Source organism: Rattus norvegicus, chromosome 9 (genome assembly GCF_021556685.1).
Source record: "Rattus norvegicus strain SHRSP/BbbUtx chromosome 9, alternate assembly SHRSP_T2T, whole genome shotgun sequence".
Lineage (NCBI taxonomy): Eukaryota > Metazoa > Chordata > Mammalia > Rodentia > Muridae > Rattus > Rattus norvegicus.
Window position 1 is genome coordinate 91,372,657 of NC_141542.1, and position 24,128 is coordinate 91,396,784.

The window sequence follows — 24,128 nt, forward strand, 5'->3', positions numbered from 1 at the left end:
TACATACAATTAAAGATACATGGCCTTCCCCCGGTTGTTACCCTACACACCCTTATGAGAGAAGAGGAGGAGGAGTGGAAATGATCATTCCAGAGACATAAGTGCTGGTCCCACCTTCATCAGTTAGAAGAGAACTCACCTCCATGGAGCTGACCCGGCTTGCCAGCTTGACATTGTCCGGGAGAGAACCACCCTTAGACTTTAAGGGGGATGGGAGTTTATCCTTAGGCTCTTAAAAGACAAACCATCTGGGTATAGTGGCATATACCTTTAATTCTGATCTAGGAAGCAGAGGCAGACAAATTATCTGTGGGCTGGAGGTTATTCTGGTCTACATAATGAGTTTCAGAATTGCCAAAGCTGTATAGTGAGACCCTGTAAAAAAACAAACAAAAAATAACAAAGAACAAACCAGCTGGTGTCTGAGTGTCAGGCCAACGTGTTCAGTGTTCCTGGCACACATAATTACATGGTAGGATGCAGAGAGGAAGTTATGCAGTGGTTCGGACTGACAGCTGTGGAGGAAGGTGGGACTGTCTGTGGTATTAGTAAGAAATGTATGGAGTGTTCTTAGATGTTTCATTCATGAAAGCTTGCACTAGAACTTACAAAGCATGGAGATGAATGTGAAGTCATTAGTTTGCTTTTATAGGGCATTTAGTTGCTTTTGGGTTTTATTTCTGTAGTTCCTGTGTCCTGTTACGTTGGTGTATCTATCAGGTTGCATTGATAGGGTAAGATGTGGGTTCCTGAAAGAGGACTGAGCTGAATTGTTAGCCTTTTGAGTGTACCCAGTATTCATACACACACACAACGTCTTACAAAGTCATCGGTAAGGTGCAACTCCTTCAGTGTTAGGCCTCTCTATTGTACGTGTACAGAGTAATTGTTCCTCATATGCTGTTTCCATGTTTGGACTTGTGTGGAGGTGTACTTTGTCTTGTCTTTTTGAGGACATTGACCTCAATACTGTTTTTAGCATTTACATTGTTTTTTCCACTCACCATTGTTGTTCTGTTGTGTTGTACCTGTTTGTATGCTTGAAAAGGACTGCCTGTGGGTCAACATTTGTTGCCTGAGGGCAACAGCACATGTTTTTTTCAGGTTCTGTGTTGGTATCCTTCTAGTAGTTGTAGACAGGAACTTGGTTCTTGGATAGTACTATGATCAGAATTAAGTAGGCAGGTGTGAGTTATTTCCCTGTGGGTGTGGTTGTGCAGGTAGATACCTTTCCCTACAGCTTTGAAAACTCGATAATGTTTTGTGAGTCTATTTAGAGAGTTCCATACTGAAGAAGTTGTTGTGAAACAAGACTGGTTCAAACGCTGTTTTAGAGGAAATATTGAAAGAGAAGACATACAAGGCAGGTTCCCCACCCCAGAGAGCAGCCAACTACAGTCTGGGGCCTGGGGTGAAGCTGCTCCACTCTTGTTGCCTTTCTCTTTTGCTCCCTTATTTCTCAGTCCATCATGGCTGCTGAGAATGAAGCTCCTGTAAGTGAGGTGGTGCTAATGACTAGTTCCATCTGCATTCCAGGTTGTCCCGCCAGTATACAGTTTGGAACTTCGTAGTCTACATGGTTGACAAGATTCTTGAGGAGATGAAATTGCTGTCTGCTCTTTCTGTCTGAATTTTCTTTCCTTCCTTGTTTGTTTGTTTGTTTCGTTCTTTCTTTCAGGCCTAAGGTAAAGGTAAAAATAGTTGAGAGCTGAAGCACAGAACAATAGAGATGTGTTCTTGAACAGCCTTTGAGCTTTCCGAATCAGTTAAGAAGGGAGTACAGACTGATCTTTGCTGCTTTCAGACCTGCCTTATAAGGACAAAAGGTCAAGTCTGGGATAGTGATAGATAGCTTTTTTTCTTTTTTTTAAAACCATGTACTTTATTTTATTTTTTTTTTCTTTGATGGTTACACACACACTCTCTCCTACACACTCAGAGGATGGTTCCTGATCCTATCCAACTAACAACTACATTTCTTTGAAGACAGGCAAACTTTCTGAGAGTATGGATACATGAGTAGCCTTGTGCTTGTAGACCTTTAAGGGCTTAGCCCTTCTTAAAACCAGATTTGATCTTAAGAAGGCCTCAGGAAGGCCACTGTAAGCTCCCTGAAAATGTGTTCTTCACCCAGGGCCCCAAATGATGACTAAGACTGGTTGGTAAAGCTGAGGAAAACCCTATCACTTATCTAGCATTGGACCCATCCTCACAGTCTGGCAGTGTTTCTAATCGTTTCTCTCCCTGCAGGCTGACGGACTCAAGGATGAGGCTGGTGCTAGAGGTGTGTGGCACCTTACCTGAGCTAGGCCATGAGGCCATGCTGCTATGATGAGGGCCCCTCATGGCCTCAGCAGGAACAGAGCACTACAGTATTGGCCTGCGCCGAGGAAACAGCTTCAAGCAGAGACAACCCTCAGGCACAGTGTCTGCTTCACCATCTGAGAAACCCTCGGAGGTCAAAGTCTGGTCTCAGGCCCATCAGCAGGTGAAGCCAATCTGGAAACTCGAAAGGAAGCACGTAGGCACACTGTCAGCAGGGCTGGGCACCAGTCTCCTGGGAGTCCCACCCCAGCCAGCCTATTTCTTTTGCCCTAGCACTTTATGTAGCTCTGGGACCACAGCTGTCATTGCAGGCCACAGCAATCCCTGTTACCTGCAATCTCTCCCTGACTTGTTCAGCAATACTCTGCTGTACCGCCGCACCAACGTGAGGCAAAAACCATACCAGCAACTGGAATCTTTCTGCTTGCGTTCCAACCCATCAGAGAAAAGATCTTTTTCTCTCCCTCAGAAGGGTCTCCCTGTCAGTGTCACTGCCAATAAAGCCACATCTTCTACAGTCTTCCCCATGGCCCAGCCCATGGCATCTTCACCCACTGATCCATACCTCTCACTGGCAGCAGCTGGGGAAAATCCTTCAAGGAAGAGCCTGTCCTCTGCCATCTCAGGGAAGATTGCATCTCCACTGTCCTCCTACAAGCCCATGCTGAACAACAACTCCTTCATGAGGCCAAATAGCACTAAAGTGCCCTTATCACAAGCCACAGATGGCCTGAAGCCAGTATCCTCACCCAAGATCCAGCCTGTCTCATGGCATCATTCAGGGGGTACCGGAGACTGTGTACCCCAACCTGGTGACCATAAGGTGCCCCAAAGCATTGCTACCGTCTTAGATGATGTCACTGCCCCTATGGCCCCATCTACCCCTAGCACCCTCAACATATCCACAGCCAGTGTTGCCTCTTCCCAGTGCAGTCAGAGTAACTTTAGGAGGGAGGCACATCCCTGTGGCCTGGATGAAAACACGGATTCCCAGAGTGCTACTAAAGAGGTACACTTCACTGAGGCTGTGAGGAAGCTGGCTGCAAAAGGCTTTGAGAAGATGCCACGGCAAGGCTACCAGTTTGAACAGGCTTGTTTTGTGAACCCCAGCTTCCAGTGGGGTCTTCTCAACAGAAGCAGGCGGTGGAAACCTCTGATGGGCCAGCGGTTTCCTCAGGAGGATATTGGATTAGACAGTGGGATCCTTCCTGGTGCTTCAGACACCTTGGGGTTGGACAGTACAGTCTTTTGTACCAAAAGGATCAGCATTCACCTCCTTGCCTCACATGTTCATGGGCTTAACCCCAGTCCTACCTGTGGGTCTGTAGTTGACCCCCAATTACTTGGAGAAGACAGAGCTCCTGTTCCCCCTTCTTCTTCCCTCCAGCCTCTTGGTGTAGCTGAAGTGGCCACTCGTCTTTCTTCTGTCCATCTTGGCCAGCCTGGGAAGGAACCTGAGGAAGCCAAGGACCTGAACTCTTGTAGTACTAAGGGTGATTGGTAAGTTGCACCCTCTCTTTGGTTTATTTGGAGCGGTACTGTGTAGTCTGGAGACACTGATGCCCTGTGTCTCTGAGAGTTGGCTTTATTTTTTAGCTGTCCTAGAAGTTTTAGTTTTCACTTTTAAGTAGGGATTTATTGTAAGGTGGGGATTAGAAAACTAGCTTGCAGACTAAATCTTGCTTTTTTAAAATTAAGTTTTGCCTGGGAAGCACCTTTGCTTATTTATCTATTGTTGCCTTTGGCTGCTTTTTTGCTGCAACAGTAGAGTTGGGAAGTTGCGGCTGATCTACTGAAGATGTTTACTGATAGGCCCTTTGGAGAGTTTGCCTCTTCCTGTTTAGGCTCTCCCAGGAGGGAAGTAAGAGTTCCAGGTACCACTTCTTAGGGTCTGTTAACTTTCCTACTTACTCCAAACCAAACTGGGTTCCTGGCATTTCTGGGATGATAGCAACTCAGAGTTGGAAGACAGAGGTAGTTGGTTCCTTCTCTTGTGTCTTGTTACTTTTCTAGAACCTTCTAGCAAGCCCCACTGAACATCCCAAGAACATGTGAATTACCAGATATTCATTGACTTTGTACGCAGAATTTTATATTATATACTGTTAAGAGACTTCAAAGAAAATGGAAGATAGTGATGTGCAGATGAGGTTGTGAAGCCAAGGAACTATGGCTAGACCTAAGTTCTGATGACCTAAGCAGTAGTTTATGAGGTCCAGGCAAGAGGTAACACATTGGTGATAAGGAGGCTGTTACTGGGAGACAATGAAGGAATGGGACTCAGAGTGACTTTTTAGGGGTTGGCTTGGGTGGCAGCATTTTTTTTTCTTTCAGTTCACCTACTGACCTCAGGCCAAAACAGCTGGAGCCTGAAGATTCAGAAGATGAACTGGGAGATGGTTTGGAAGACAGCTGCAGTCATGATGAGAATGAAGAAGAGGAAGGTGAGTAAGGAATCCTTTTGCTTCCAACTGTAGGGCTTACCATCTACTAGGGAGCAGGGATGACAGTCTGTGCTAGGCTTGATGACATTATCACCTGCATCAGTCAATTACTTTGAGGGCCTAACTGGGGATTGGGAAGGGACTTTGGTCTCTACCCTGTTGTCCTACTGGTCTTACCGCCTCTCCTGTTAAGTTCCAGGAATGCAGTGCAGAGCAGGGATGCTCCTTGCTCCCTCAGGTAGGGCAGTGCTTGGGATGTTACAGGAATGGCCAGCTGCCTGGGCTTGGAGAGGAGCGTGCACATGCAGCACCGCCTCTGCCCGCCCAACAGTGATGACTGCTCTGTTTTCTCTACAGGAGACTCAGAGTGCTCTTCTTTGAGCGTTGTGTCCCCCAGCGAGTCGGTGGCAATAATATCTCGGTGAGTGCTAAGCACTTCTGTGGCAGATGCTCATTTCTGTGGCTTGGAGGTTGTAACGATATTTTCCTAACGGGCCCTGACAACCCTAATTCACTCTTCATCAAGCTCCTTATTTGTTTGTTTGTTTGTTTGTTTTGTGTGTTGAAACTATAGTTTAAGTGTCTGTTTTTTTTTGTTTCAGACAGGGTCTCTGCATAGCCCTGGCTGTGCTGGAACTCACTATGTAGATTAGGCTAGCCTTGAGCTCACAGAGATATGCCTGCCTCTGCCTCCCTCTGGCTGTGATTAGTGGTGAGCAATATCATGCCCATTCATTTAAGTTCTTTCATAGAGCGAATACTTTGGAGTGCTGTGTTAAGAGATATTGAAAGCATGTCATTCTGTAAAAGGACATAGATCTTTTAGACATTTTAAAACACATTTGGACTACATGGTGGCTCAGCACATAATGGTGCTTGCTTCTAAGCCTGACAGTGGGAGTTTGGTCCCCAGAAGTCCCTCTACTGTCCTCTGGCTTGAATGCACATTGGCAGTCATGTATACACACACACACACACACACACACACACACACACACACACACACCATTATAAATACTTAAAGAATGAAAATTGGCTTTTAAGGATTTATTTATTTTATGTGTATGAATACACTGTCGCTATCTTCAGACACACTAGAAGAAGGCGTCAGATCTCATTTACAGATGGTTGTGAGCCACCATGTGGTTGCTAGGAATTGAACTCAGGGCCTCTGGAAGAGTGGTCAGTGCTCTTAACCTCTGAGCGTGTGTGCGCTTGCGCTCTTTCTCTCTTTCTCTTTCTCTCTCTCTCTCTCTCCCCCCCTCCCCCATTTTCTGTCTCTCTCTCACACGTGCAAAATATCTGTTCTCACTTTTAATTAAAATCTAGCCTTGTTTGTCAGGGCATCCCCAGTGTACTGCTTTTTTTGTATCCAGTCTGCTTTACCTATAGCTGAGAAAACGCTCTGCCTCTGGGTTAGCATGAATAAGCTGCTCATGTCTCTGTACATGTTGTGTGGCAGTAGCTTTATTGACTCTAGAGCACCAAACCAGCAAGGTAGAGGCAGAGGTATTAGGAAAATGGCAGAAAAGAAAACAAAACCACCCATAACATGAGTCCAGATTTATTCATTTTATATATAAGTACACTGTAGCTGTCTTCAGACACACCAGAAGAGGGCATCAGATCTCATTACAGATGGTTGTGAGCCACCATGTATGTGGTTGCTGGGACTTGAACTCAAGATTTCTGGAAGAGCAGTCAGTGCTTTTTTTTTTTTTTCCGGAGCTGGGGACCGAACCCAGGGCCTTGGGCTTGCTAGGCAAGCGCTCTACCACTGAGCTAAATCCCCAATCCCCAGTCAGTGCTTTTAACCACTGAGCCATCTCTCCAGCTAAATTACCAAACATTTTTAGTTAGTTAGGGCCTTCTCTGTTAGGCAAGGGCTCTTAACAGTAAGATAATATGCCCAGCCTTTAAAAGTTGTGGGGTTGTTGTTGTTAATAAGGTGAAAACTAATCTTGCAGTAATATTTGTGGCTCGTATTTGTTCAATGTAAAGAGGAAAACCTCGGGGTTGGGGATTTAGCTCAGTGGTAGAGCGCTTGCCTAGCAAACGCAAGGCCCTGGGTTCGGTCCCCAGCTCTGAAAAAAAAAGAAGAAGAGTAGGAGGAGGAAGAGGAAGAAGAAGAGGAAGAAGAAGAGGAAGAAGAAGAGGAAGAAGAAGAAGAAGAAGAAGAAGAAGAAGAAGAAGAAGAAGAAGAAGAAGAAGAAGAAGAAGAAGAAGAAGAAGAAGAAGAAGAAGAAGACCTCTCCATTTTTCAGTGCTATCTAAAGAAATGGTCTGGGCCAGTGGCTTGTATCTGACTGACAGCTGATGCTTGTGGAGAGCTAGCTCAGCAGTGCAGCCTCCACAGCTCACTGGCCAGTCAGGGTCCCTCTCCCTCTGTCTCTAAGATCTGGACCTGCAGTGCCAGCATTCAGTGCCAGCATTGCTAGGATTCTTGTCCAGGGTGGAAGAGGACATGACCACATTTTTTTCACGTGATCTAAAGCATAAGACAAGGCAGAAATTACGCTGTTATTTACCTTTCTGTTGCTCTTTCCTCATTTAAAACATTTCTGTGCTCTTCTCAGTTCTCAGTGCCCTCCTCTCTCTCTTCTGCTGGGTTGTAGTGTCTCAGACTTCTCGTCTTCACCTAGACTCTCCCTTTCAGAATTCGTTCAGGGTCTTCCCTGACCTGTGGTTTCTCACAGGGTGTATTGGAGATGCTGTCAGGGTGTTGGCAATCTCTGATTCTTGGTGACATTTAGCAGTGTATGTAACTATAGGTAGCTCTAGCACTGTGTGAGTCCATGTTTGCAGAATATCAAACACTTATGCTTTCAGAGTTTCATGCAGTCCTGTTAGCACCTCAAAGCTGATGCTTTCCCATTCTCTGTCATGTTTATTTTTCATTACAGGAACTGTGTGGATTTGATGTCCAAATCTATTTCAAATCATGAGAAAGTTGTGCGGCCAGCCCTCATCTACAGTCTCTTCCCCAACGTATCCCCTACCATCTATTTTGGGACTCGGGATGAAAGAGGTAAGTATAACCATATGACAAAATCCAGAGGACCTTGCAGGAGGATCCCAACTAACTTGGGTGAAGGGGACAAGGTGGGAGAGCCCTCCAGAATGTCTGTGCTCAGTTCACACAGGGACGTAGGTTCAGTGGAGGACTTTGCTCTTCTGTCCTTCATTAGCCTTTCTCAGTCTCTAATCTCTCTGGCTTAACTCATGGCCTCTACCCAGTTTCTTTACCCTTCCAACCTTTCTTTTGCTCCTCACTCTTGCACAGCCCCTCCATAAAGTATACTCCTCTAAAACATGACCTGGAATAGTTTGTAGTGATCTGCCTTTCCAGGAAAGGGTGGGTATGGGCACCAGTGCCATCTTTTTCTCTCCTCCTGTGACACTCTTGCTCTTCTCCTTCAATCCTGCCTTGCTTTTCCCCAGTGGAGAAACTGCCTTGGGAACAGAGGAGGCTACTTCGGTGGAAGATGAGTACAGTGACCCCCAACATTGTCAAGCAGACCATCGGACGGTCGCACTTCAAAATCAGCAAGAGTGAGTTTCTCCCCACACTGTGAGCCTGACCCCCTTGCCCTGCCAAATGGGTTTTGAACAGGAAGAGGTCCTGGTGTGTGTGAGGATCCTGTCTTGAAGCTTTTAACTTCATGGAAGGGTGTAGCTCTGAAAGTCCTCTGGGCTCACCCAGCTGCCCAGAATGGGGAGCCCAAGGAATATTGTTCTGGTCTTGATCCTAAGGCCTCATGTAGGGCAGCTCCATGGTAACTCTTAAATCCCTTAAATCAGCTTGGTGGTACAGTGGGGAGGTCTTGTTTTGTCCCAAGTCTGAGCTGTTCTGTGAGACGGACTTCCTTTGTCTTCTGCAGGAAATGATGACTGGCTGGGCTGCTGGGGTCACCACATGAAGTCTCCTGGTTTTCGATCCATTAGAGAGCATCAGAAGGTGGGGGTTTCCAAGAAGCCTGTCCCTTGGGCTAGGCCACCATGAGGGTGTTGTTAGGGTAGTGAGGGGTAGTGTGGGAAGAGCACTTATCTGAGGACAATTACAGAGCGATGTTCTAGAGAGGCTACAGTGGGTCCTGTTGCTACTCAGAGGCTTTTCAGTCCATTTCTTGAGAGGCAAACAATGTCTGTTTTTAGTTGGGTGTATTTCCCATTACCATGGCTAACTGCTTCTACTCCCCAAGCTAGGTATGTGTAAAAAGGATTCTGTGGTTCTGTTAGAACAGTATGGCTTCCTGCCCTAGACTCCCTAGTAGCCTGGTGGTTTCCTAACAGGGAAGTATATTTAACAGCTTTATCCCTTGTACTCAAGGTGACTCATGTCTGTCCTGGTTTACTTTTCTGGTGCTGTGAGAAAGCACTGACCAAAGCAGTTTGGGGCAGAAAGGATTACTTTGGCTTACAGCTTATAGTCCATCACTGAGTGAAGCCAAGGCAGGAGCCGAGTAGAGACTGTGAAGAAAGAAACAGTGCTTACCAGCTCATTCTCAGTAGTTTTCTCATGCAACTCAGAGCTGCCTACTTAGGGATGGCTCCACCCAAGGTCCTGGCCCGCTCACATCAATAGTTAATCACGAAAATGCCCCAAAAGACATGCCCATAGGTTAGCCTGGTTGAAGCAATTTCTTAATCAGTTCACTCTTTCCAGGTAAGTTGGTGGTTAAAAGATAAAAAGGAATATGATTTGCTGGAGATGTTGAAATGATGACGTGGGGCTTATTTTATTCCTCTCACAGTTTCACCTCTGCTCTCTCCCTCTTTTCCTCTACTTGCCTTCTGTCCCTTCTGCAGCTAAACCACTTCCCAGGCTCCTTCCAGATTGGGAGGAAGGACCGGCTGTGGCGGAACCTGTCTCGCATGCAAAGCCGTTTTGGCAAGAAGGAGTTCAGTTTCTTTCCTCAGTCCTTTATCTTGCCCCAGGATTCCAAGCTCTTGCGCAAAGCCTGGGAGAGCAGCAGCCGCCAGAAGTGGATTGTGAAGCCAGTAAGTGAGGCAAAAGGAGAAGTGGATGGTGGGATGAGAGTGGAGAGACAGCAGATCTCATCTCCTGCCCCTTTGACTTGTAGCCAGCATCTGCTCGAGGCATTGGCATTCAGGTCATTCACAAATGGAGTCAGCTCCCCAAGCGCAGGCCCCTCCTGGTACAGAGGTGAGCCCATCTAGCTCATATTCCTCTTTCCATCTTCCTGTCTTGTTGGTCTCTGAATTACCTTCTTATAGCGTTGCACCTTGTGACCTCCTAGCCAAAGTCCTTCCTTTGTCATCTGTTTAGGGTCATCTGGCTGGAAGTAAAGTTAGCCTTTCCTTCTATAGGTATCTACACAAGCCCTACCTCATTAGTGGCAGCAAATTTGATCTTCGGATCTATGTTTACGTGACTTCTTATGATCCCCTACGGATTTACCTCTTTTCGGATGGACTCGTCCGCTTTGCCAGTTGCAAGTATGTGCTGGTGATGAGGCATTCCCCTGATACTGGGGATTTCCTTTCCTTGGGAGGAGGACACTGAGCAAAACTAACAAGAAGGTGGCTTTTGTCAGTAGCGGGGAGGGTGGGAGGCTAGGAAATGGGTAAAGTTTTCCGGCAGGACTGAGATTGCCGAGGAGATGATTAGTTGTTGTTTTTCCTTACCTTGGCCTTTCAGGAACTGAACGTGTTTGTGCACTTATCCTTTATCTCCTTCCTGGGGAGACGCTTGGCCTGATGCTTCTCTGTTCTCACCGTCTTGCTCTGCTGTTCTTCTCACTTGCAGGTATTCCCCTTCCATGAAGAGTCTTAGCAACAAGTTCATGCACCTGACCAACTACAGTGTCAATAAAAAGAATGCAGAGTACCAGGCCAATGCTGATGAGACTGCATGCCAAGGCCACAAATGGTACTGAGGGCAGTGTGTCCCTAACAGACTCCCATCTTGAACCTGGGAAGGGCTTTGCCTTTGGGAGGTTTGGGGCAGTCGCTGAGTATTAGTCTGGAAGTTATGTAAGTGCTTGTCACTTCAGAATTGGTCTGTTTGCATTCACGTGTGTCTCTTTCCTATTACAAAATATCATTGGTGAGATACAAAGAAGTATCTGTATGCCTCCCACTCCTTTTTTTTCTTCTCGTCACTCCTTTTTAGGATATAACACCAATTAGTTACTTGCCCTTTACCTGCAGGGCGCTGAAGGCTTTGTGGAACTATCTGAGCCAGAAAGGAGTCAATAGTGATGCCATCTGGGAAAAGATAAAGGATGTTGTTGTCAAAACCATCATCTCGTGAGTCACAGTGCTGCTTAGGTGTGGGTGCTCCATGCAGCCTCATGTTCTCTCCTTGCCTCTCTGCTGTGCTCTCTGCTGTGCCCATTGCGTTTCAGTTCTGAGGATGGGGTAGGAAGAAGAAGAGTTAAAGTCTTCTTAGAAAGTTAGTTATTTTCTGTTGATGCAATAAAACACCATGACCAAGGCGACTTAGAAACGGAAGTATTTACTTTAGGGCTTAGGATTCCAGGAAGTTAGCACAAGGCAGAGCGAGCTAACTGGGAATGGTTGGACTTTAGAAACATCAAAGCCCACCCCTAGGGACACACCTCCTAATCCTTCACGAAAAGTTCCACCAACTGGGGATCGACTGTTCAAATATATGAACCTATAGAAGCATCTCAAGGTGGTGATGGTTCAGATCAGGTGCATCCCTTAAGAGCCACTGTTGGGGTGGGAAGGGGTAGTGCTTGTGGTTAAGATGGTCAGATACTGCCACAGTTGGCCCTGAACTCCTGACCATTCTGCATCTACCTTTCAAGTGTGGGATTGCATGCATGTATCCCCATGTTGGCTCTGAGGAGGCACTTTAGAAGAGAAAGTTGCGGGGCTGGGGATTTAGCTCAGTGGTAGAGCGCTTACCTAGGAAGCGCAAGGCCCTGGGTTCGGTCCCCAGCTCCAAAAAAAAGAACCAAAAAAAAAAAAAAAGAGAGAGAGAAAGTTGCTTCTGCTCTCCTAATTGAAGACACCTCACCGGCAGGTCAGAGCCCTATGTGACCAACCTACTGAAGTTATATGTGCGCCGCCCCTATAGCTGCCATGAGCTCTTTGGTTTTGACATCATGCTGGATGAGAACCTGAAACCCTGGGTCCTAGAAGTCAACATTTCTCCAAGGTAGGTGGTATTTTTAGTTACTCAGTAGAATCTTTCATCATTATAGTCTTGTTGACGTAAGAAGGTCTTTCCTTCATTAGGGTATATATTGTCCCTTCCTTCATGATCTATATTTACTGACTCACTGGGGTTATTTTTGCTATTAAGGATCTGTAATATTAGAGAAGGGTTATTAAAAGTTGTTGATCCCTACCATTTTCTAGCAAACCAAGGGCACAGGTGTGTTCACCAAGTTGAATAAGGGTACTTGTTGTCTTTGAGGGTATTCATTTTTTTTCTGTGTAGTTCTACCTGTCCTGGAACTCTAGATTAGGGTGACCTCAAACTTAGATTCACATGCCTCTGCCTCCTGAGTGTTGGGATTAAAGGCGTGTGCCAGCCACCATGAGGTTATTTGTTGATGTTCCACAAATGTGGATATTGGAGTTTTGTTGTTGTAAGGAAGCGCTGGTTTGGGTGTAGAAGCCCAAATCATCCTGGAGTGCTACTTTGACCCTGTGTTGCATTCTTGCCCTGAAGCCTCCATTCCAATTCTCCCCTGGACATCAGCATCAAAGGCCAAATGATCCGAGATCTCCTGAACCTGGCAGGCTTTGTTCTGCCCAACATGGAGGATATCCTCTCTAGTTCCAGCAGCCCCAGCAGCTCCAGCGGTTCCAGCACCAGGTCTGCTTCTCTCCTTCCCTGAGGTTGCGATGGTAGCACGAGCAGCCGAGTGTGATTTGGGGAGGAAATGGGTTCTGGAGCCTCTCTCCAGTTGGTCTCCATCTGCCTCTGCTGTCTATCCATACACCACTGCCACATCAGTACCCTGCAGTTGTTGCCATATGAGAGAATTTGAAATGGAGCACACAGTCTTTGGCCATTAATCTGTATTGATTGCAAGTAGTTTACAATCTGAGGAGAGAGAGGGTCATAAAACAAAGTTCTGCAGATGGGAATTTCTTTAGGTTCCAACTGAGAAGCATAGTTGCCCAGATGACCTAGGCTTAGAGGAGCTCTGCCTAAGGAAGGAGAGGCCTAGGAGAACTCAAGGAAAGACAGCAGGGAGCAAGAGATGGCATAGGTGGGACTGTAGCAAGAGCTGCAGTTCTAGGGGGAGGTGAGAGACAACTAGCTGAGCTGAGGTGGATAAAGTGTTGTTGGGACAAGAATTTCTATCTGGGGCATCCCCAACAGAATGGGAACCTTGTCAAGCAGAAATGCTCCAAGTCACAGAGGAAAGACATTCCTTGTCCTTTTGACTGGGACCCAGTGGGAGTGAGAGGAGCTTCTGGTACTCTTGGTGTGGCTTTTGTAGTAATAGACAAAGCAGGCTGCCTCCAGGGTGGCACTTACCTGCTGACCAATAGTGGCCATGCAGTAGGCTCTAGGAGATAGAGGAACCAAGAGATGAGGAGAGGTAGATTCTAGAGTTTGAAATGAGGCAAAGCCAGCAGAAACAGATGATCTGTATATACTTTAGGTCAGCAGCTTGGTTCAGCGCAGTGAGTCTTTTGGAAGGGAGCTCACTTAAGCCACTCATGGAGGTTTGGCCCCAGATGGATAAAAATGGGCTCAGTAAAGAAAAGCTGCTCCTGATATAAGGGAGAAGTTTATTCTGAAGTGCCAAGGCTGTCTCTCCCAGGGAAGCAGAGAGAAGTGATGGGGAAAGGTTCCTATGGTCTCATGGAGAGTGAGCTTGTGAGCCTGGGTGGGCCTTCTGAGCACAACTGAATGAGACTAGAGGCTAGAACGGACCTGGCAAGCACCAGTCAGAGGTTAATGAAAGAGCCGGTAGATCCCTTTGCTAGAGAGAAGGAGAATGACTCTTTTAGCAAGGAGTGTCTTTCTCCAACACTGAAGGAATGCTGGGTCCTGTCTTTTGAGAAAAAGAATTTCCTTGTCCCCCAAGTTGAACTCAGGTCATCAGCTTAGTGGCAAGCAACCTGAGTCATCTCACTGGCCTTCTAGCCATTTTCATATCTCAGTGACCGTAGCCATTGAGTGGCCCATAAATCAGAAGGCAGGAGGATTGACCTGAAATCAAGGCTAGTTTTGGACTACTTCGTGAGTTCCTAACCATCTGGAGTTTCAGGGATAGACTATGTTTCACTAAAAAGTTAAAGTAAGTGTGTGTGTGTGTGTGTGTGTGTGTGTGTGTGTGTGTGTGTGTGTGTGTGTGTGTGTGTCGATATAGTAATCATAGTGATATGGATAATGAAACTGAAGTACCAGAGAGGAAGTCTCTTGCATAGGGTTCTACAGGCAATAGAGCTTGGTCTGTAGTGAGTGTTAACTGAAGCATCCCATGATCGGGCTCACTGCAGCTTCTTCTGTCAGGTTAGTGAGCCTTGCCGCTTTGGGTCATTGTGGGTCTTTAGTTGTGTGTAGTAAGCTGAGTGTAGTGCACTTAGAGTGATGTAGTTAAGGGGCAAGTAAGTATCTCTTTGTGTCTTCATCTATGCTTGGAAAGGAGTCTTGCACTAGATCCTCTTGAGTTTTCACAGCACAGGAAGCTGCTGACCCGTTTTTTTTTTTTTGTCTACATCTGCCTTAGTCTGCCAAGCTCTCCTAGAGAAAAATGTCAAATGACTCCAGAGCACTTCACTGCACAAAAGATGAAGAAAGCCTATTACCTGACCCAGAAAGTTCCTGACCAGGTAGGAAATTTATCTTCCCTCGAGTTACCAACAGCCCTCAGTGAAGCATCCACACTCAGGGAGATCAGCTTTCCTGTCTACAGTTTCTTACCAGGAAGTGGGGTGATGTGATATCAGACATTTGTTAGCATGTGTATCTTTCTGGCAAAGTGGGTGGTTTTCCTGGCTCGCTCGCTCTTGTGAGAACCATCAACCTGTAACCCTTTGGACTTCTTCCCAAGAGCCATTGCAGACCTAGCAGGCTTGAGTTTCTCAAAGCAGGTCTGGGGTCTGGGTATGAGAGAGGTGGGCCAGGCTGCCAAATCTGAGCTGCTGGGTGCTATCCTTAACTCAATAACACACACTCCACTCAGCCCAAATGGTTCTTTGGATCCAGCCAAGAGTGTCTTCCTCCAGGAGCTCAGTCCATTGGCTTTAGACACACGTATACCTCAGATCAGATCAGGTGTTGCTTTTAGTCCCACAAGAGACTTAGAGCACTAGAGCTTCCCTCCCTACCCCAGCTGCTTGTTTCAGGGCTCATGTCTCTCATTGTTTGTCACATTGTCCTTCTCCCTATTCCTTGGGGCACAGGACTTCTATTCGTCTGTGCTGGATGTCTTGACACCAGATGACGTTCGGGTTTTGGTGGAGATGGAAGATGAGTTTTCTCGTCGTGGTCAATTTGAAAGAATTTTTCCTTCCCGAATCTCTTCTCGCTATCTTCGTTTTTTCGAGCAGCCACGATATTTCAACATTCTCACCACACAGTGGGAACAGAAGTACCATGGAAACAAGCTCAAAGGTGATACGCCTTTCTGGCCCACAGGAGGCCATTATTTAAATCCCATTAGGCCAAGAAATAGGTTTCTATGACAGGAGGTGGGCAATGATTGTTCCCCATTAAGTCTCAGCCTCTGCTCATCTTGTCCAGGAGTAGATCTGCTTCGGAATTGGTGCTACAAAGGCTTCCACACGGGGATCGTCTCTGACTCCGCTCCACTGGTAAGTGATGCCGTGCAGGAACACAGCTTTTTCTCAGCTCCTGAGTGTAGTGTGTTATGGTTGGCCTTTGGGTACCCTCCTTTCTTCTCTCCCAGTCCCACCTCTTTGTCTCACTTTCAAAAATGTTAGTTACTGGCAGAATGCCCTTAGTGCCTGTCTTTGAAGGATCAAAAAGTGATCAGTAGCCTTAACTTTCTGATCTTTGGAGCGAGAATCAAGAGTTATTCACATGATTCCATTCATGATGTGGTGTAGAGCAGGTGAGATCCTGTGTTCACAGATGAGAGTGACAGAGCTAAGCAAGAGTCCTAAGACCCTGAGCATGCCTTCGTGGACTCAGCCTGGCCCCTTACACTCACTGCTTCCTTTGTTATAGTGGTCTCTGCCAACATCGCTCATGAATGCCTCAAAAGGTGATGGGACACCAAATGCTGTCAGCAGATCAGATCACAACAAGTCAAGGTGAGTACTAGTCCAGCAAGAGAAGGCTTATGAAGTTGAGGAGTCTCTTCTTTCCCCAGATCAGGACAGTGAGAGGAACTCTCCAGAAGCTACAACCACAATATCCTCCCATGCTGTGCTAGTCTTAGCCTCAGCTGTGTTTTCCCCTTCAGAAAGAAAAGTTGCTCCGAGGGAAACTCCGAAGATGGGCCCACATCTAAGCCCAAGAAGAGTCAAGCTGGCCTGTCCCCCATATCCAGGAAGACTTTGTCCTCAAAGAACAATGAGAACACCAGCAAACAGTCCAAGCGCTCTACCCAGGGGTTACCTGTCCTCAAGTACTCTGGGCAGGGCTCCAGACTCTCTGCTTCTTCTGCTTCCCAGTCAATTGCTGACTCCCTCCTGACTGCTGTGAGCCCATGACTGGTCCTACACAGGAGCACTCAGCTACCTCAAGGGAACCAGCCTGCTGACCAGCCTGAGCCTCTACTCCCGCCTCCACTTTGCCCCTCATCAGAGTATTTTTGAAGTGGTTCTATTGTAGATATGGGCATCTGGAGGGCTGGAGGGGTGGTGGTGATGGGGAGAAGGTGAGGAAGGTTCACCCTCTGTCACCTTACTGCCTGGTTGGGCTGGCACCTCATATCTCAGTAGAGAAGCCAGTGACAGCCAAGCAGCCTTATAAAGCAGGGTTTGGTTTCTACACTGAGAGCCATGTGTGATTTATTTGAGGCCCTGGTACAGGGCTTGAGTTGTAGCTCAAGAGGAGAAAACGTGCTAAACACAGAAGTCTCTTGTTCTGTAACTGAGAGGAATTCCTTGAAGGTCCTGATTTCCTTCTGTCCCCTACTTACCTTTGTCTTGAAGAGACAGTTTTAGAAACCTTCAGACTTCTTCAGATTAGCAAGAGAAACTATGATAGACTATACCCATTTCCTGGCCTCCTGGTCTTGGGGAGACCTCCATACCATAATTTTAGTTGCTGCTATGTAGAGGAAGGTGGAATGAGCTGTGTTTTCCTCAATGTGGGGAAATCTTGTAGTCTCTTTTGCTTTGAGGGGTTTGGTGCCTTGGTAGGTAGATTTCAGCACAGTTACTCTTATAGGACAGGCTTCTCATCTCTGACAGTTAATACTCAACTGCATCTACCTCCCTCGTAGACTCAGTCCACACTGAGCATTGAATAAACACTGAGTGAAATGTGCATACAGATCTCCAAGGACACTGGCCCCTGAAGCACTATTGTTCTCCTCAGTGTGGGGAAGTGTGGAGCTCAAGAAGGCCAAGATGGGACAGTTTGGAATGGAAGAGGTTTCGCTAGAACCATGGTCTTCCTTAGCCTAGCGTTCTGCAGTGCTCACCTCCATGGGACCTATAGTTGTGTCTAGTGTTCCCAGCAGAGGGGCATACAAAAAGCCAATTGGCTCTGTATCTAGATTTGCTCTTTGTTCACCAAGCTGGCTGTCTTTGCTGGCCTTGCCCTCATGCTTCTGAGTTTTAGAAAGAGGAAGTCTTCTTTCCACATGACTCCTGAAGTCCTTGGCCAGTTGGCATGGAGCCCTGGATAGTATAAGAGAGACCTAACTGGGTTCAGGGCCACAGAGTAGGTGAACAAGGCAGTCAGTCCTATGCTCTGTTGACATTTGTGAAGAACTCCGGATAGCAAAGTCCGAGCCAGTACTTCCTGCTCAATAATAAAGACTTCAAAGCCAGACCGCAGTGGGAACCTAAGCCATCCTAGAAAATCTGTTCTGACATGAGCAGCTAACACCCTCTCGTCCTGGTTACAGTATTTCAGTGCACATGTGACAAAGAGGCCTCTTTTAGCTGATTTAATCCTTGAAAGTGACTCTTAATTCCTTAGCCTACCCTCCAAGAGTCTCCCATCATAGTCAGTTTCCAACTCTGCAGCTGCAGAGAAAGAAAGGCCAGCCTTGACCAGCACAGTATAGCTGCCTGCAGTCCACCAGAGGGAGGATATGGGAACCCCTGACGAGACACAGCAGTATACCGGCAGTTCTGAGATGACACAGGCTTGCCTGGGACTTGTAATCTTTGCCTCAAAAATGCCAGATTGTCTGGGAATATTGTGCTCAGCTAAATACACAGTATTCAGTCTTTGTTACATTTGAAGACTGATGGATCTGTTTTGCTAGTGGGAGAAAAGGTAGGACTTGAATATCACATTTTATTCTCAAGAGAGTGAAATCTTAAGTTATTTCACATGAATGTTTTAGCATTAGCTAGTCAACAATAGATAGCATTCGGCTGAATGAGGTTTTTTGGTTTTTTGTTTTTTTTGTTTTTTTAAGTAATAGCTTTTGAAAGTTTTAAATTTGGAAGTGTAGTTGAAAACACATTTATCGGTGCATCAGTTGTTTTCCCAAGTTGATACGTTACCCAGCCTTTGGAGGAAGGGAAGAAAAGGCTCCTGAGACAAGGAATGAAGTAGTCTTTTTCTTTATAATAGGAATATGAGACCTACCCTGCAGTGTTGTTTAGTAAGCTAAGCCAAAGTACTGGGGATTGGAGTTTCCAATTTGCTGGTTTATTATCTAAACATTGTTCTGTGCAAGCAATGTAAAACCCCCCTTGAAACTGGGTGTGGTAGCTCATGCCCTTACTCCTGCCACTCTGGGAAGGCAGAGGTGGGCTGATAAAACCGTCCCTTTAAAGAAGGGGAACAGCTACGGAGACCTCAGAAGTGGCCAGAACAGTGTCTAGGTACCTCACTGTCAACCTTCACCTAGAGCTTGCCGAAGCACAGTTTTCATTAATCCCTCAAATTTCACTCCAGTGTGGTCTCTTGTCTGGCTTCATTTTTACAGCGTCCTAGGACATGTGTGAGTCAATAATTTGGTTGTCCCAAGAGCCTAGATTGGCAAAGAAGAACAAGGGTGTCTAGGACAAAAACAGCACAGATGACAGACTGTAAGGACTGCTATGTGGACATAGCAGGGGATTGTGTCACTTGAGGCCCATTTGAGGGTGGCAGCTCTTTTCCTGAAAGTGACATCTCATTACCAAAACCAAAGAACATTCTTGGTGGCTTCTGTGGGCCAGTGATGGGGGCTAATTCACACAGTGATTTCGTCTCCTACTGTATGTGTTATCTGGGATAAGATGAGATAGGCTGCTAGAGAGATTCCCCTGTTGACTTCTTGTTAGTGCCAAAGGACCCCACTGATTGCTGCTCTAACAAATGTCTAGTTTGCTTTGGGCGTGGAAACAATGGTTTTGAGCAAGCTGCATCTTGTCATTGGGAATTTTGATCCAAGCCTCTCCAGCAGGGCTTAGCCTTGAACATTCATCTGTAGTCCCTGGGAACCAGTGTGTGCTCATTTGACTTCCCTCTATCAGCTTCAGTTCAGTGGAAGCAGCAAGCAGACATAGAATTTCCTATGTGAGTGAACGATCATAGCAGGATCAGTAGCCATGTGACATTCTAAGACCTATCTGTGCTTTAGTCATCAAAATGGACTGAGATTTGGAATACCAGGGATTACCACAGAAGTCAACATTAGAAATGCATCTCTCTAAGTTTCAGTTTATTAGCCAGGGATATCATGTCTTAGATGTAGTTATAGGGATTAAATTGTGTGTAAAACATCTTTAAAAGTGCCTCACAGTGTAGATTTCAAATAAATTCTAAAATATCAAATGATTCCCCCAAACCATTTCCTCAGAGTATTGGGAGCAGCACCAGGGGTCGCAGTGCTCTTAGCGGTTCTGTGACGGAGCTGTGACAGCTCTGCAAATGAGTGAAGGCCTGTGGTAGCTGTGTTAGATAGGACCAGGCTTGTGTGAGCTCCTAAACTGTACAGCTATTTACATAATGTTTACATTGTATGGGGTATGGTAGTTTTTAAGTCCACAGGAAGATGTGTGCAGGTTAAACTTCAGCAGCAAATGCAACTCCATTTTACCTAAGGGATTGAAAAATCTGTGTGCTTTGGGATCTGAGAAGTCCTAGAACCAATCCCCCACAGAGGCTGGAGAACTGTGCTAAGATTGCTAGCTGTGGAAGATCAGAGCTAGAGATTTGATCGAGATAATTAGCTTAAGAGTTTAGAACCTTGTCTGCTGCCAGAGAGGCACAAGTAAAACTTAACACTAAAACGTAGAACAGCCCATGTTGCCAGTAATCAGGGAAAGAACAAACTAGTAGATTCTGCCTAAACATCAGAAAGGAAAAACCGATGCCACAACTGGAGTGAGAGAAGCCAGAAGGAAGCGAATATGCAGGTTCCAGTTTAGAAGAGGAAACCTTCTCATAGAAGGCAGGGACTCCTGGGGGAGTAGAGATGGAGGGATTGACTGTAAAGAGGCACATGGGAATATTCTTTGTCTTAATTGTGGCTGTGGTAACAACTGTATATAGTTGGCAGACCTCAAAATTGTCCTGTTGAAATGAGTATTATACATAAATTTTATAAATAAAGCTGATTTTCTTTAATTTTTTTTTATTTTCAGTGCTGGCATCTAACCCAGGGTCTCAAACAGTATTAGGCAAGTGTACTGCTGAGCCTACTCCTGGCCCAAATCAGACAAACACACACACACACACACACACACACACACACACACACACACAGCCATTACTACTTTGTTGATGCAGAAATTAAAGCCATGAATGAAGTAATGGAGTACAGTTAAGATTGAAAGGCGCTGTGACCAATTGGAGTGGACAAAGCCATTGCAGTTTGCACATGTGACTTGTGTGAGCATAAGACATTGGTCAGTTACTTGTAAAGAGCACATCTACCCAAAACATTGAGAGAAGCCAGGTATAGGAGGACATACTTACTGTGTGGCTAACTGACATCTGGATGGTTGCCAAGGAGGAACCTTGTGGGGTGATAGCAACCCTATACCTTGGCTGTTGGTTTTGGGGTTAACACAAGCATTAAAACACTGAACTGTGGGGTTGGGGATTTAGCTCAGTGGTAGAGCACTTGCCTAGCAAGCGCAAGGCCTTGGGTTCGGTCCCCAGCTCCGAAAAAAAAGGGGAAAAAAAACAAACAAAAAAACACTGAACTGTGCACATGAGACCTGTGCAATTGTAGGCCTCGTTTTATAACTGAGGAGAAACTGATGTGTTAAATTAGCATCTTAAGTACATTTCAGTGGTATTCATTAAGTTTATATTCTACAACGTTCACTTCCCCTGGTTCTAGAGTATTTTTCTAAACATCAAAGCAAAGTACCCCTAAGCGAATGCTCCTCCTTCCCTCCCCTTTCCCTGCCCTTTGTAATCACCGACCTTTCAGTTTCTGTAGGTTCACAGATTCTGGATGTTATACATAAGTAGAATTGTGATCTTTTGCATCTGGCTTATCTGACTTAGCATGACTCCAATGTTCACTTTGTAAAACAAGGTGACACTTCATTTTTGTTACCAGTATGTGTTAGTGGTAGAAAATGATTGGCTTTGCCGTGACATTTTCATCATGTTTATCTCCCATGTCCCTTTCCTCTTCACTGACAGTCACTGTGTGGATGTGTGTGCTCTTTGAATAAAGGATACACTAGTGTGAGAAGTGTGTGAGGGAAGGCATTTTAAAAAAACATTTATTTTTAATTTGTGTGGGCAGATGTCCTCAGAAGCCAGAGAGGTCAGACCCCTTTGGAGCTAGAGTTACAGGCAGTCCTGAGTCATGATATGGGTGCTGGGAACCACACTTGGCTTCCCTGCTACAGCTGGACATGCTCTTAACCACTGAGCCTTAACACTGGGTTTGGTTTGGTTTCCCAGCACAGGCTGGCCTTGAGTTTACAGCAATCCTCTTCACTTAGCCTTCTGAGTACTGGAGTTAACAGGTGTGTGCCAGCACACCAGCTTTGGTGTTTATCATTCTGAGCTTGCCTTATTTTGCTTAACATTATGGTCTCCTATTCGATCCATTGTCCTGCAGATGACACAGCTGCATTCTTATAGATGAATAAATATTAATGTGTACGTGTGGTGTATTATCTATCAGCTGATGGACAGTATCTGGCTGTGGTGCTTGTCTGTGCTGTGAGTCACAGAGATGTAAGGGTCTCTGTGCTGTGTGTTCAGAGTCCTCCAGATATATTCCATTGGGCCATTTGGTAGTTCTGGTTTTCACTTTCTGAGGAAACCTCATACTTCATTTCCACAGTGTTTGCACTAGTTACATCCTACCATCTGTGTGAATGTTCTTTTCCCCAACATTTTCAATAGCATTTGTTTTCTTACTAATAGCCAGTCTGACTGGGAGAAATGCAATTTCAACAGTTTTGTGTTTCCCTAATGGTTAAGGATACTGGAGTTTTTTAACTTCTAATATGTAATTTTTATTTTTACGCAGTCATGTCGAAACAGTTTACACTGAGAGTAAAAACTGCTCCAGATATCCATTATTGGCATATTGGGGGGGGGGTCCCACACTGAAAATATTTCCTTTTAGCAATAAGGAATTCCAAGGGTATCCATTACCAGTTGAATAGCTTGCAGGGAATTTGTGATTTCTTCCATATTACCATGCCTCAAAACCCTCTGTGGCTTAAGTCGTGAAACTATCCTGGTCTTTATAGATCCTTCTGGTATAAAAGGAAAGCCTGTACAAGAATTCTGCTTATCAAATAATCCCTGTAGAGAAGATAAGTACGATCAATGACTTTTGATTTACTTTGTGCATCAAAAGCACACTGCTCTGTCTTCAACAGCACAGCTACTAAACAGCATGTCCTTGTGAAAATGCTGGTACGCTTCTCAGCAACTCAGTCAGCAGGCTGTCCTCGGTACGCCTGCAGCAGCTCCAGCAGTGTGTCCACACAGTGTTCAGCATCGCGAATGGCTGAGATCATACTTTGCCCCATTCAGCAATGCTTGGACAGCATATCCAACAACTTCCATACAAGGAACACTACGATTACAGCTTCGGATTACAACAAAGATCGCAGAGAGCGCTCCGCTTTCAGCCATGTTCTCACAGCAAAGTGGAGATAACTTGGTAACAACCTCCAGGTTCATCGCACCCAGAGTGGCCGATGAGTGTCTGTATGTGAGCAGGTGATGAATGAAGTGCACGCTCAGTTCTTCTGTACAGCTTGTTTTCCTCCTCCACGTTCCTGCTGACACCTCAAAGGCTTCATCAAATAGCTTTAGTTTCTGTGCAATCATTTTTCTTCTTCAAAGCATAGCCTCTCCATAATGCCTGGATTCTAGTGAGCTGCTAGGAGAAAGCGGCATACTGCCTTCTGTGTCATGGATGCAGCCCTATCCTGCTGGTGCCAACATGCTGAAACTTCACGTCCAGCCTTTATGATCGTATGATACTGGACAGTTTTTAAGATGTATTTATTGGCTATCAATATTTTTAGTTAAGTAGTAATGCAACTGTTTGTGATTCTTTTTGGAAACAGTCTGTTCAGTCTATTTGCCCATTTATTGATTAGCTCATTGGGGATATTGGTGTTTGATTAAAAAACAAACATTTAGTTCTTTATGTATTTCAAACATTAATCTTATCACAAGTGAAACTGGCAAAGACTTCATGCTCCATGTACTTTGATTTTAGAATTTTTTTCTTATTCTAAAATAGTTTATTTAAACATACCAGGAAGTATAAGGAAAATAAAGTGTGTGATTTATCACCATTACCAACTTTCTATGTATCCTTCCAGTCATGCGAGAGTGGCTGACTTGTTTTTGTCTCTTCTTAATGAAATGTTGTCAGCATTTTAGTGAAACCCATGCTTTCTCCAGTGTCTCTGCATCCACCAGGGCTTGACCCTTCAACCTGACTCTGGCAAGTGAGGAAACACACGCAGTGATGCAGAAAGACTGGGTTCACGTGGGCTCTGATAGAGTACACAGACTACACCATGATGGTGAAACTCAGCTTGTTTATAATGTACAGCATAGAGTGGGGGAACAACCAGAGAATAGTGTTAGGCTATAAACACCCGGGAGAAGGACACTGAAGTTGCTGGGTTTTACACACACTGGTCAATCATGTCTAAACACTTGTATTTGCACACACTGTCAACATTCACACTAGACTAGAAGGTTTTGTTGTTCTGGAGTGTCTGACTGAGACATTGGGTCCTTAACATGGCTGTGCCCATATTAACAATACACACATTCAGAGCTTCCTCAGCTCCCCATACAGTATC

The 24,128-nt window shown here is 45.6% G+C and overlaps 1 protein-coding gene across 7 annotated transcripts in view; it reads left to right on the forward strand.

Moving 5' to 3' along the window:
* Window positions 1–23,612, forward strand: part of Ttll4 (tubulin tyrosine ligase like 4) — a 36,532-nt gene extending 12,920 nt beyond the window's left edge. For 4 of the 7 annotated variants that reach the window (XM_087567757.1, XM_087567760.1, XM_087567759.1 and 1 more), the window contains 18 exons: window positions 2,251–3,825; window positions 4,660–4,769; window positions 5,127–5,190; window positions 7,673–7,797; window positions 8,211–8,321; window positions 8,651–8,727; window positions 9,579–9,770; window positions 9,854–9,936; window positions 10,101–10,229; window positions 10,540–10,662; window positions 10,944–11,042; window positions 11,785–11,919; window positions 12,439–12,585; window positions 14,459–14,561; window positions 15,135–15,345; window positions 15,475–15,545; window positions 15,922–16,007; window positions 16,160–20,442. In XM_087567757.1, the coding sequence (XP_087423883.1) occupies window positions 2,345–3,825; window positions 4,660–4,769; window positions 5,127–5,190; window positions 7,673–7,797; window positions 8,211–8,321; window positions 8,651–8,727; window positions 9,579–9,770; window positions 9,854–9,936; window positions 10,101–10,229; window positions 10,540–10,662; window positions 10,944–11,042; window positions 11,785–11,919; window positions 12,439–12,585; window positions 14,459–14,561; window positions 15,135–15,345; window positions 15,475–15,545; window positions 15,922–16,007; window positions 16,160–16,409 (3,597 nt within the window). In that variant the 5' untranslated portion in view covers window positions 2,251–2,344 and the 3' untranslated portion in view covers window positions 16,410–20,442. 7 annotated transcript variants of the gene reach the window in all.
* Window positions 23,613–24,128: the final 516 nt, after the last annotated feature.